Consider the following 14,540-nt stretch of genomic DNA (forward strand, 5'->3'; position numbering starts at 1 on the left):
GGAGTTTTTTGAGGATGTAACCTAACTGGTAGAATAGATAAGGGAGAACCAGTGGATGTGGTGTATTTGGATTTTCAGAAGGCCTTTGATAAAGTCCCACATAAGAGGTTAGTGTGCAAAATTAAAGCACATGGGATTGGAGGTAATATACTGGCATGGATTGAAAATTGGTTAACAGACAGGAAACAGGGAATAGGAATAAATGGGTCTTTTTCGGGGTGGCAGGCGGTGACTTATGGGGTACCGCAGGGATCAGTGCTTGGGCCCCAGCTATTCACAATATATATCAATGATTTGGATGAGGGAACTAAATGTAATATTTCCAAGTTTGCTGATGACACAAAACTAGATGGGATTGTGAGTAGGATGCAAAGAGGCTTCAAGGTGATTTGGACAAGTTGAGTGAGTGGGCAAATACATGGCAGATGCAGTACAACGTGGATAAATGTGAAGTTATCCACTTCGGTGGGAAAAACAGAAAGGTAGAGTATTATTTAAATGGTGATAGATTGGGAAATGCTGATGTACAGAGGGACCTGGGTATCCTTGTACACCAGTCACTGAAAACAAACATGCAGGTGCAGCAAGCAGTTAGGAAGGCAAATGGTATGTTGGCCTTCATTGCAAGAGGATTTGAGTACAGGAGCAAGGATGTCTTACTACAGTTATACAGGGCCTTAGTGAGACCACACCTGGAGTAGTGTGTGCAGTTTTGGTCTCCTTACTTAAGAAAGGATATACTTGCCATTGAGGGAGTGCAGCGAAGGTTCACCAGACTGATTCCTGGGATGGCAGGACTGTCTCATGAGGAGAGATTGGGTCGACTAGGCCTGTATTCACTAGAGTTTAGAAGAATGAGAGGGGATCTCATTGAAATGTATACATTTCTGACAGGGCTAGACAGACTGGATACAGGAAGGATGTTTCCCCTGGCTGGGGGGTTTAGAACGAGGGGTCACAGTCTCAGGATACAGGGTAGGACATTTAGGACTGAGATGAGGAGAAATTTCTTCACTCAGAGGGTGGTGAGCCTGTGGAATTCTCTGCCATAGAAGGCTGTGGAGGCCAAGTCACTGAATATATTTAAGAAGGAGATAGCTAGATTTCTAGACACAGAAGGCATCAAGGGGTATGGGGAGAGAGCGGGAATATGGTATTGAGATAGAGGATCAGCCATGATCATATTGAATGGTGGAGCAGGCTCAAAGGGCCGAATGGCCTACTCCTGCTCTTATTTTTCTATGTTTCTATACCCAGTAGACATTCATGTCTAATAGGGACTGACTTCCATGGATATTCTCTCTCTTCCATTACAACATTTGCCATGATTATACTTGTTGTTCAGTGTTCTAAAATCTATTTTTGATGCAGATATCCTTCAGTGAAAGCCTACCTTGTGATGCTTACATCATTAGAAGGATGATACAAACATTGTGATTAAAATAGTAACAGTGCTGTTTCATCACATGACAAAAATTAGCATGTCACAAAGTTATATTTTTGCAGTTTTACCAGGGCAATCACCACCTTCAGTGAAAAATTAAACATTTGGAAATGTAAACTATATGAAAGACAAGAGAATTTCTTATTTATAATTTACAGGGGCACTGCAGATTTAGATGCAAATACACTGTACTTGAATTTCTGGGGTTCAAATACACTATGAGAATACGCAATTGCTTTAAATAAACAAATAAGTACATTTTATGCCAGTCTTTTCTTTTATATGCAAAATTATACTTACTTTCTACAAAAGTCTTGTAATATCTCACTACATTTGGATGATGGAGCTGCAAAAAATAAATGTGTTGCATTGCAGGAAATTACTGTAAAACAAACTCGCTTAAAAATTATTTCTGATGAGCCCTGTTGTTCAGTCATAGTCTTTGTTATAAACTCCAAATGTGGTGTTATTCTTTTTAGTGAAGCTATTAAAATGTAAATGTTTCAAAGACAGATTTTATTTAAATAGATAGCAATCACTATTTTATGCAATCTAAAATATACTTATTACTTATATTTTCTGCAATTGGTTTGATTGTTAGTTTATGTAACACCTGATCTAAGACATCCTCTGTCATCCGAGGCAATTGGACCTAAAATCAGCCCTTTAACAAGGGCAGATTTCAGATTTCGTATTTAGAATTAGATTCTGCAGTAAAGAAAGAACTTGCATTTATATAGTGGCTTTCACAACCTCAGAACATCCCAAAGTGTTTCACAGCCAATGATGTACATTTGAAGTGAAGTCATTGTTACATTTTAGGCAAACACATCAGCCAACTTGCACACAGCAAGGTCCCACAAACACCAATGAGATAAATGATTAGATAATCTGTTTTTGATGGTGCTGGTTCAGGGATAAATGTTGTACAGGACACCAAAATGACTCCCCAGCTCTTTTTTGAATAGTGTCATGGGATCTTATGTCAGGGGACAGGTCAGGCGTGTGGTGTCTGGCAAAGCTGGTCCCGCAGGGTTTTAAACCACCTTGCCCTCGTTCCTTTCTCAATTAAATCTCACCCTCACACACTATGCATGACAAATTGCTGTTGCTTTCAGAAGCCACTCATCTGCCTCTGTTTACCCATGCCAATAAATGGTAAACGTTGTCCCATTTCAGGTCCAGAATATCCACACAGCCCTCAGGGAGCAGAAGAAGAGGGCAGCACTATAGAAGAAGAAGAGTAACTTGAACTTACACTTGCAGACACCAACTCAGAGACTGGCTCCAACCTGTGTGCTGCCTTTGCGCACAGCATCGTGACCATGCAGTCAAACATGAAGCAAGTGGTCAGCTCTATGACTGCACAATGATGGAGCCTCTGGCGACAGTTCTAAAACTTCGATGGGAGCTCAAACATCCGCCATCTTGGATCTGGGGGCGAGCATCTCCTCTGACTTACAAAGGCTGAAGGAGAGCATGAATGGGGGCTTTGAGAGCCTCGCAGCAAGCCTCCACTGTGTTCTCATACAGAGCAGCGAGTGCTGAGGCTAAACCCGCAGAGTGGCATTGGCTCCACAGGAGAGGCACATGCTGTTCTCTCTTAGGATGACAGCACAACTGCTCCCCCACCAGCCTCTCAACTAGCGCCCTCGTTAGTGCCAGCCAGAAGCTAAGAAACCAAGCACACAAGACAGGCACTAGGGATTTGCACAAGGGTGATTTGTAGATAAGGCATCAGTCATGTCAAATCAAGACTGGAGTCTTTTGGGGTGGTGAAGTAAAATGTTTTGTTTTGGTATGGCTGTTAGTCTTCATAATCTTAGTGAGGCAGCAGGACTACTCATGAAATTGTACAGTTGAGGGCAATGATATGGTGGGTATCAGGACTGGGCCAGATGAAAGGAGCTCTGGGACTCTGGGAGGGGAGAATCTCTCCTCAGTAATTTGCTGCCTTACAGCTCCGGCAGTTTGTAGCACAGGTGGACAGTGCTCTTCCTCTGCACCATCCAGTTCCTCATGCTATTCTTCATCTTCCCATTCCACTTCCTTCTCAGGAAGCTACAAGGCAAATTCCCTTTATATTGCAAGATTTTGAAGCATGCAGCAAACGATTATGAATCTTGACACTCGCTCTGGGTTGTACTGAAGGACTCCTCCCTAGCTGTCCATATGGTAAAACCGTTGTTCCAGGATGACAATGGTTTACTCTTGTTGCATGGCTCTCATTATAATCAGTGCTCCGCGTCTATGCCCGGGATCCTGAGAGGAGTCATGAGTCAGTTGGAGAGGGATTAACACTTGTCCCTCAACAGCTAGCCTGCCACCCAATGGACTGGGTGGAACACAGGGGGAATTGAAGACTGGCACAGTATGAAAGCATCGTGACTATTGCCAGGAAACCAGGCACAGACCTGCATGGCTCGGTGCCTGTGATCACAAACAAGTTGAACATTGAGTGAAAGGCAGCCATTCCTGTTGAGAAACAGTGCTGCTTTGTGATCAGGAGCATGTGGGGCTACATGTGTGCAGTCTATAATGTCAAGCAACTGTGGGAATCAAGAAAATCCCAGTACTCTTTCTTCCTGCTTGTCAGCCTCCATGGGGAAGCTAATGAATTGTTGTTGCCTTGCAAACGGTGCACTAGTGACCTGCTGGATAGCTGTGTGCATAGCAAATTGAATGATGTTGTTAATGTCACCAAAAGCAGTTTAGAGTCAGAGGCCTAAAGTTTTGAACCACTAGTACCTTCACTGCCACACACAGTGCAGTGCACGCCCTGATGTCGGGCTCCAATTCTTGCTCCAACAGATGGTCTAGGCATCTCCCTGTTGAAATGCAGCTGCCTTACACACCACTCCATTGCTCGGGTATGATATTCTGAAGCCTCACATGCTGAAATGCCTTCTGGGCCCTTGCCTCTTTCGCTCTCTTCTTGCAGCCTGTGCAGGTCTTTGCTTCCTCCCTTACAGCTGCTGCTCCTCCTCCTCCTCTTGATTTTGGAGCCTCAAGTGCAAGACCAGCAACATTCCCGTGTTTACCAATTGGGAACAAACAAATCCTGTGTAACAGTTCCTGCAGTCCACAAACTCACTCTGCAAAATATCTCAAAAGACAAACACTTGCCAAAACAACAAAAAACCTGTCCCTAAAACACCCATGAAGCATAAAGCAATTAAATACCGCTGGTGAAATCTGCCTACCGACTGTTTCTGTCATGATTTGCTGGGTGGGTTAAAGCAGTGAAGATTCAGACACACGTAGATGCCAATTTCAGAAAAGGGCCCTGATTCAGGCACAGGACCCTAACATATTTAAATAGTGACTGCATTTGTTTCAGGTAGCTGCCAAGGACGCCTGAACCAATATAGCGTTGGGCGCACTTCCGGCACGCTGCAGAATTTGGCTTTGTGGCCTGTTTTGAACCTGGAAAACGTGCAAATTGCATACCAATTTCAACCTATATGTCCCATCCACTTCCAAGCTCAGTGATCGAAAACCTCAAATCATTTTTGTTAAACTTCTCTGAATCAATCCTACTTCTTTATAACCCTGTACACAACAGAAGCATGTAAATATTTGTCTTTTTTTTTATTCGTTCATGGGATGTGGGCGTCACTGGCAAGACCAGCATTTATCGCCCATCCCTAGTTGCCCTTGAGAAGGTGGTGGTGAGCCGCCTTCTTGAAACGCTGCAGTCTGTGTGGTGAAGGTACTCCCACAGTGCTGTTAGGGAGGGAGTTCCAGGATTTTGACCCAGCGACGATGAAGGATCGGCGATATACTTCAAGTCAGGATGGTGTGTGACTTGGTGGGGAACTTGGAGGTGGAAGTGTTCCCATGCGCCTGCTGCCCTTGTCCTTCTAGGTGGTAGAGGTCGTGGGTTTGGGAGTGTGGAAATGTAAATAAAATGGCCAACAAACTGGCTAACAAAATGGCTTCGCATAAGGAATGAATTGCATAAGGTAATAATAGATGTTTTAGTTTCGGAAAGGGAGCAAAGAGGAACTTCAGCTTCGCAAAGTGCAAGCATAGCAGAATTGGCAGTTTGCAAACTCAATAAGAAGGAAGAGGGAAACCTGCTCTTTGACCTGTGGTTTAGTATTAAAGAACAATAAAGGTCACGAGGGCTTGACTGCTAGATAGAAGATTGAATCATTGCAGGATATGGTTAACTAGCTATTGTACGGCATCCAATCGCGATTCGGCACCTCAGAAAGGCATACGCTGCGGTAAGACAAGACTGGAACTTGTGGTTCAGATGGTCAGACTAGTAGAGATAAGAAGCGGAATTGAAAGAATAGGCTTTGTTTAATGTAAGTTGTTTTTTTGAGAAATTAGTGTTGCTAAACCAATGATGTAATATCCACGTGATTATCTGGAACTTGTTTACTCCAATGTATAAATATGAGCCTCTTGTAAGCGTTCGTCGGAGTTGTAGTATCAACCATTGATTGTACTGCTCTCCCCTTGTGACAAGTAAAAATAAAAGTGTTGTTTGCCAGTTGCCGTGCGTCTGAGTCTTGCTCGAACTTTGACAGTATTTCTTGGAGGTTCCACCGAGATCGCTTACTACTTGACGGGGAGCGGATGCCAAGGTTGTGACGTTCCGGGGAACGGTCTCTGACTGGCCAGGGAGTGTCTCTTGAACACTCAAAACCAGGAAGCCTCCCCGGTAACAGGTACAATTGAGTCCCGCTCGTCGGCAAGTGTACTGCGATCTGTGAGTAGACTCAGTTCAGGGTTCGGTTACCTTTAAGTAATCATTTTCTCTTTTATCAACTACAGTAAAGAGAGGATCGGTTCTCGGAAAGTCGGACCCTGAAAATACTGGCATGTAGAGAGTAAGAGATACCGGTACGGTTTAAGGGTTAAGACTGTCCGGACAGCAGAAGGTTAAGACTACTACCAAAGAAGGAGTAGCATAGTTGTAGGAAAACCGGCGGGTTGGAATCCTAAACTAGTTGGTGGGTTAAAATCCCTAAAAGTGAATGTGGAACGGGTTGAAGTCCCGATAGTGGGAAAACCGGCAGGTTGGAATCCCAAACAGAAGAAGGGAATGTGTGACGGGTTAGAGTCCCGGTAGGAAGAATAGGTTAAGAATCCGCGCGGTGTAATAAATTGCTACTATAAGTACTTAAATTCGTGTTTATTGTTCGTGGTGGTCTCTCGGTTTCAAGCCTTGTCACAGCCAATCAACTGAGCCCGATTGGACAAGGAGTGTGTTAAATCTCTAACGCCTAGCCTCAGGCCGGTTATTAAGAGGGCAAATGCCCCACGTGAAGGCCAGGACCACAAAGTAGGCGCCAAGACCCTGAGACACTCTGAGCGGTGAAAGTTGGAGATTCTGTGACACTGGTTCGATGTTGATAAAGACCACTAGGATTGTCTCATAATGTTTGTTAATTGTTATGTCTAATTTTGTCAATTCTCATAATATTGATGAAGTGTTGCGACAACTGTTCGGATTGCTAATTATAATCCTCATATTGTGGTGTATAATTTTATGCTACGGAATCAAAATATTAACCGTTAAGAAAGTAAGAAAGACAACAGACCCAGAAAAAGTATTCCTGCTAACAATTACGTAGAGGGACAATGGGTAGTCAATCAAGTAAAACGCCAGAAAAAGGCACTCCAGCCTGTTTTATGTTGAAAAATTGTGGCCAGTCTTCCATCGACCATATGGAAAATTGGACTAATTGGACTAAAAATAAAATAAGACCCTTTCCGCCAGATCGATCCTTTAATTTAGATAGGATTACTTGTCTTGAAGAGTGTCTTCTTGATAGAGATCCAGGTAGAAGGGGAAAGAAGAAAGTTAATTGGTCAGCATTCGGCGATTGGAAAAGGGAAGCCGAAAGGAGAAAACAGTTAAGTACTGAGGCTAGTGAAAGAGGGAACCAGAAAAAGAGATCAAAAGAAGAGAGCAAGGAAAGCCCAGACAAACAAATGGTGGTCCAAGAAGTTAAGCAAGTTAAGGTCAAGTCTATATATCCTATAGTAGACCAAGAAGAAAAAGGATGAGGATGTAGAGGATTATATTGAGAGATTGCAAAAGAATATGGATCAGTTTTCAGGCCTGAAGGATACAGAATCAATTGGCCCAATGGTCAGCACCCTAGTAAATGGATTAAGACCAGAATTAAGAGACCCACTAAAATTAATTCGTTTAGAATGGAGGCAAAAACCCCTCCCGGAACTAGTTGCGATCCTTAAGGGTCTGCAAGAGAGAAGTAGAGAATCAGAGAACCAAAAAGGGAAAGCCGCCGTCCTCATGCCAGAAAAGGAAGTGGAGCATGAGGCTCCTTCTGCAATGATGTATGCAGGCCCCTATTGCCCCCAACAACAAAGAGGAAGAGGAAGGGGATTTGGGGGGCGAGGGAGAGGCCAAAGAACAAATCAAGGGGGAGGTTGGAACACACCTGGTACATGTTGGAATTGTGGCATGACAGGCCACTGGCGGAGAGATTGCCGCCAACCGTCTCAACAACAGGGAGGTAATCCCAATAATTACAACCAAAGGCCACCCCCAGTCCAAGGTCACAACCGACCCCAGACTCATTTCACAGTCAATGATCCGGCAAGAGGGCACCATCAAGGAAACGGTATTGACCACCAAAATCATTTCCAAGTGACCCAGATGCTCTGATGCCCATTCTGTCAGTAAATCCTAAAAATGAGCCAATCATGAAACTTAAGATTGACAACAAAGAGGTCCCCTTCTTGGTAGATACAGGAGCCACCTGGTCAATGTTGGGATTAGAATACTCGGAAGGAAAATCAATGTCGCAAAACTCTATCAATTATTGGACTAGGAGGAGTGCCCTCCCGTTTATCGCTGTCTGAACCCTTGAATGTAAAAGCTGATGGAATGACCAAAACTCATGCATTTCTCCTATCCAATGATACAAAATGGAACTTATTAGGGCGAGACCTACTGTGTAAAATGAATGCTAAAATCTTGTGTTCTCCGAGGGGAGTTAAAATAGAGATACCAGAGGATAAATGTTTCGCTAGTCCATTAACATGCTTCCCACAAAGAGAGCTTGAGGACCCTGTCCTCTACGCATGGATGATATTAGACCCTACGGTCAGCACAGAACTAGCTACATTGGTGGGAGCATGGGGTTTCGTTACCAGCTTGGTATCACAGTACTTAAAGGATCTGAATATGGATGGTTAGCATCCTGGTCTACATTGTACGGTGTACTATGATGAAACTGGAAAAGACGTAGAAATGGAAGTTTTATCAACCCTTTATATAGGACTAAAGTATCGATTGATTATTAAACAAATCTTCATTGGGCCAGAAGGTATTGCCGCTGCTATTGAACTATCTTCCGTGACTAAACCTCTTTATAAAATTGAGCATGCTTATCCACACTGTACCCTTGCAGTCGCCCAAGGATTCCATTCTAAAGATTTAGGTCCAATGGTGAAGCGAATGAAGCCATAGATGAAGGTCCAGCATACATGGGAAAGATCAGGGGCCACTTTGATTAAATTCAAGGACGGAGGATTCTCAATTCAACTAAACCAACCGCTCGATCTCAACGGGGAAATGACAAGGATGCAGCGATCACCGGCGGGAATTTGGCCATGCACTGAACAGGCTGATCTCTTACAGCAGGTACCCGAGACGCTATGGGCGCAACATCCAAATGAGGTAGGAAAAATGTTAACAGCACAACCTTATAAGGTCACCTTGAACCCAGATGCGCCTCTACCACGAAAAGCCCAGTATCCCCTTTCAAGAAAGGCAGAGGAGGGTATAGAACCTATAATTACGTCCCTTCTTTCACAAGGGGTACTAGTATCTACCACCAGTAGCTGCAACACTCCTATACTGCCAGTCGAGAAGGCTGCGACTAACAAATGGCGACTAGTACAGGATTTAAGGGCTGTCAACGAATCAGTTTTTCCAACTTACCCGGTAGTGCCAAACCCTGCCACCATCCTAACAAGTATTCCGCCAGGCACAACCTATTATACAGTTGTAGATCTGTGCTCAGCTTTTTCTCCATTCCAATACACCCGGAATCTCAATTTCTGTTTGCCTTTACGTACAAGGGACGCCAGTACACCTGGACAAGACTGCCGCAAGGTTTTACCGAAAGCCCGACTATATTTTCCCAGTGCCTCAAGAAGGACTTGGAGGATCTTGTCCTCCCCGCAGGTTCCACACTTATTCAATATGTGGATGACCTACTGATAGCGTCTCCCTCAAAGCAAGCATGTGAGCAAGATTCCCTTGTGCTCCTCAGAGCCTTAGCACAAAAAGGCCACAAGGTTTCGAAAGCAAAGTTGCAGTTGGTTTCACCAAGGGTGAGATATCTAGGGCACGAGCTGTGCAAGGACACTAAACAATTGGCGATTATTAAATGTCAAGCTCATACGGGAGGTCGGGATGAGCTGTCACTTGGAAATGAAAAGGCAGATCATGCAGCAAAAAGAACTGCTTTGTCCCTCACTGGTCCTCAGGTATCGATGTTACCTTTAAAACCAGCTCCTCCACAGAAGGAATTAAACCCCACTCTAGGTGACATGGTGGCCTCTCAGTCTCAGACCACTGCCAATGAGACAAAAGAATGGGTGTCCAAAAATTGTTTCCAGAACTCGGATGGATTGTGTGTTCATCAGGATGGTAGAGTAGTGGCACCAAGAGCCCTATTGCCTTGGATTGCCCGATGTGTTCATTCTTTCACCCATGCGGGCAAAGGAGGGATGGCAGATTATATTTTACAATCCTGGTACGCACCAGGTATTTCGGCCGTAGCAAAAAGCATTTGCGAAAATTGTGTTACCTGTCAGACTATGAATCCGGGTAAGACAGTGAAAGTACAGTCTGCCTCCCATCCAAACCCCACGGGTCCTTTCGTACATTTACAGATGGATTTTATAGAATTACCAGCATGTATGGGATTTAAATATGTATTAGTCATTGTAGATATGTTTCCAAGATGGATCGAAGCTTTACCGTGTAAGAAAAATGATGCTGTTACTGTAGCTAAATGCTTGTTGAAAGATATTGTACCTCGCTTCGGGATACCGGTTCAATTGTCAAGCGACAACGGATCCCATTTTACAGGAACTGTAATCAAAGAACTATGTAAAGCTCTACAAATTAACCAGCACTTCCATTACAGTTACCACCCCCAATCAGCAGGATTGGTGGAAAGATATAATGGAGAGCTGAAAAACTCAGTGAAGAAACAGGACTTAAATGGGTTGAACTACTACCTTTAGCATTAATGACGATGCGATCCGCAACTAACAAGACTACAGGACTGTCACCACACAAAATCGTCATGGGAAGGCCACAGAGACTACCTTTCTCAGCACCTTTCACGGCCAAGCAAATGGACATTCACAAGATGGAAGAAAATATGCTGAACTACTGCAGTGCACTCACAAAATGTATTTCTAGTTTCCACCAACAGGTGAAGGAGGCCCAGGTTGAACCTGCAGATGTACGTTGCCACAACCTCGAGCCAGGAGACAACGTCTACGTAAAGATCTTCAAAAGAAAGAACGGCCTGGAACCTCGATTCGAAGGACCGTTCCAAATCCTCCTTACCACCAACACAGCCGTGAAAATCAGGGAAAGACCTACATGGATACACGCATCACACTGTAAGAAGGCTCCAGCTCTGAACCAAGGCCCAGAAGGAAATAGCGAAGAGAAAGAAAAGACTTTAAAGGACTATTGAAACCATGTTCCAAAAATTGTTCGCGTGTTGCCCTAATAACCAGCTTGCACGCAGCTAAGGAAGTAATCAGGAAAAGAGTGACAGGGAATAGTTACTTGTATATGTCATGGAAGTATGCAAGCCAGTTGGATCTCTCTAGTTGCTGGATATGTTCACAAGGACCGGCAAATGCCGAAGAGGGACTTCCTTTGAATGTGATCCCATTTTCACTGGAAGAAACCATTTCATGGCTCTTATCGTTAAATAAAACAAGTGTCGAAAGCTATTGTAGCAACTCCCCCGAATCAGGTGACCCAGTAATTACAACCCGAAGCCAATGGGAAGAAATGGGGTATAACTTAAATAAGTTTAGAGGATGGTATGTCCCCAGTTATGATCGAACACACAACCCTTCAGCCCTCGTAATTGATAAAATTGTAACTGGGAAGGTGTGCCTAGACTTCGCCTTAGGGAAAATCACAACCATCAATAAAATTAGGGGTTGTAACCTTACTATTCACATATGGAACAACCCCCAGGCCAACAACCTAAATGTTCCACTGAAAAACGGGTCTGAAGGATCTGTAAATATCACTGTATACACCAGAGGGTTTGAAGTTTGCCGAGTAAAATCACGGGTTTGGCGGGGTAGAGTCAAATCACGGGCTACCATCTGCGCGAGTGCAGATAGATCCCAAAACCCAACACGGGGAGCATACAACGGCACGTATTTCATACGTAGTAACCGGGCTTATCCTTGGCTGCCACAGGAATGGGATAGCTCGTGTTTCCTGGGATATGTTCAACCAGGCATGTTCCATGTCAGAAATCTAGACGAGGCAAGAAGGATAGTCAGGCAAAGAGTAAAACGGGAAATACCCATATGGGACAAGGTATTGAGCCTCTTTGTGCCCCAATATGGAATACACCGAACAATAAGGGAAACTGAGGTAATGAACCAACTACTAGAGAAGATAGCCAATGACACTGCTAGAGCCAACCAGTTGCTAACTGACGAAATGGTAGCCATCAGGACAGTTGCCCTGCAGAAAAGAATGGCACTTGACTACTTACTAGCAGAACAAGGAGGGACATGCGCTATAATAGGACCTACATGTTGCACTTATATCCCTGATAACTCAGAAGAGATATAGGCCTAGAAATTGAGTTGCCTTAGCGCCGCTTTTGAGGCGCTAGAGGGACTAGCGCCAGAGTTATGGCCAGTTCAAAAATTCCCTGGGGCCCTAAAGCGGCGTTGCACCGGTAGCGCTGCGCCGGCACCGATGACGTCATCGGTGTGTGCAGCGTCCCGGTTGCCATGCCGACGGGCCCCAGCGCCGAAATTCAGTTGCGGCCGCCTCGCCCGTGGCAGCCGCAACTAAGACTCTGGCAACAGAGTCCTACATGTGTTTGCGCCGGCGCATTAAAGGCCCCGCGGCGGCCGGCCGCTTTCCCGCCGGCCGCCTGGCCGCAGCTCCCTCCCCGGACTTCCCCCCCCCCCCCCCCCGGAACAGAAGCAAGCCCGGCACTTGTCCGAGGTGCCGGGCTCATTTTTAAAAAGATTTTCGCGGGCCGCAGCCGGGTGCAGGCAGCTCCTCCTTAAGGGAAGGAGGAGGCCTGCACTTCCCGAACCTGCCGCACCGCAGCGGGCACCGCAGCGCCGGAATAGCGCCGAAATTCAGCGCGTAGCGCCAGTTTTCAGGCGCAAACAGCTCTCAGCAGCGCCGGCAGCCATTTGGGCGCAGAACTATTGAATTTTTGGCCCGCCCAGCGCGACTTAGCTCCGGCACTAACTTCCGGCGCTAAAGCCGTCGCTGCGCCAAAACTCAATTTCTAGGCCATACAGTCTTGTAGATAAGATAAGAGAAAGTGGAAAGAGAACACGTGAGAATCAGGGATGGGGAGACTATTTTGGCAATTGGGCCATGGGGAGTTGGTGGGATTGGCTAGTCAATGGACTAATTTGGCTAGTGGTAATAATAATTAGTATCTTCCTAATTCTGGCTGTGCTTAAATGCTGTTGTAATAACATGGGTCAAATGTTAACCAAGCTAGGGCCTGCGAAGCTGATGGTCCAGATGGAAATCAAAAGTCCAGAAGAGGAGGAGATAAAACGATTGAACAAAATTGAGGTTTAAATTTAAAGATGGTCCTTGAGAAGGACAAAAGGGGGGAATGTGGAAATGTAAATAAAATGGCTAACAAACTGGCTAACAAAATGGCTTCGCATAAGGAATGAATTGTATAAGGTAATAATAGATGTTTTAGTTTCGGAAAGGGAGCAAAGAGGAACTTCAGCTTCGCAAAGTGCAAGCATAGCAGAATTGGCAGTTTGCAAACTCAATAAGAAGGAAGAGGGAAACCTGCTCTTTGACTTGTGGTTTAGTATTAAAGAACAATAAAGGTCACGAGGGCTTGACTGCTAGATGGAAGATTGAATCATTGCAGGATATGGTTAACTAGCTATTGTACGGCATCCAATCGCGATTCGGCACCTCAGAAAGGCATACGCTGCGGTAAGACAAGACCGGAACTTGTGGTTCAGATGGTCAGACTAGTAGAGATAAGAAGCGGAATTGAAAGAATAGGCTTTGTTTAATGTAAGTTGTTTTTTTGAGAAATTAGTGTTGCTAAACCAATGATGTAATATCCATGTGATTATCTGGAACTTGTTTACTCCAATGTATAAATATGAGCCTCTTGTAAGCGTTCGTTGGAGTTGTAGTATCAACCATTGATTGTACTGCTCTCCCCTTGTGACAAGTAAAAATAAAAGTGTTGTTTGCCAGTTACCGTGCGTCTGAGTCTTGCTCGAACTTCGACAGGAGGTGCTGCCGAAGAAGCCTTGGCGAGTTGCTGCAGTGCATCTTGTAGATGGTATACACTGCAGTCACAGTACGCTGGTGGTGGAGGAAGTGAATGTTAAAGGTGGTCGATGGGGTGCCAATCAAGCGAGCTGCTTTGTCCTGGATGGTGTCGAGCTTCTTGAGTGTTGTTGGATCTGTACTCGTCCAGGCAAGTGGAGAATATTCCATCACTTAATTGTGACTTGTAGATGGTGGAAAGGCTTTGGGGAGTCAGGAGGTGAGACATTCGCTGCAGAATATCCAGCCTCTGACCTGCTCTTGTTGCCACAATGCTTATGTGGCTGATCCAATTAAGTTTCTGGTCAATGGTGATGCCCAGGATGTTGATGGTGGGGGATTCAGCGATGGTAATGCCGTTGAATGTCAAGGGCTGGTGGTTAGACTCTCACTTGTTGGAGATAGTCATTGCCTGGCACTTCTGTGGTGCGAATGTTACCTGCCACTTATCAGCCCAAGCCTGAATGTCATCCAGGTCTTGTTGCATGTGGGCACAGAGGGCTTCATTATCTGAGAAGTTGTGAATGGCACTGAACACTG

At 45.0% G+C, this 14,540-nt stretch overlaps 1 protein-coding gene across 11 annotated transcripts in view; it reads right to left on the bottom strand.

Moving 5' to 3' along the window:
• Positions 1-14,540, bottom strand: part of nek10 (NIMA-related kinase 10) — a 470,337-nt gene that overhangs the window by 212,957 nt on the left and 242,840 nt on the right. For all 11 annotated transcript variants that reach the window (XR_015078459.1, XM_085988547.1, XM_085988546.1 and 8 more), the window contains one exon: positions 1,745-1,790. Coding sequence is in view for 10 of the 11 variants with exons in the window: in XM_085988547.1 (XP_085844673.1) it covers positions 1,745-1,790 (46 nt within the window). In the remaining variant the exon portion in view is untranslated. The remainder of the gene's footprint in view (positions 1-1,744; positions 1,791-14,540) is intronic.

The sequence above is a fragment of the Somniosus microcephalus genome, chromosome 5 (assembly GCF_052327205.1).
Source record: "Somniosus microcephalus isolate GS21.2 chromosome 5, FLI_Smic_1.0, whole genome shotgun sequence".
Classification (NCBI taxonomy): domain Eukaryota; kingdom Metazoa; phylum Chordata; class Chondrichthyes; order Squaliformes; family Somniosidae; genus Somniosus; species Somniosus microcephalus.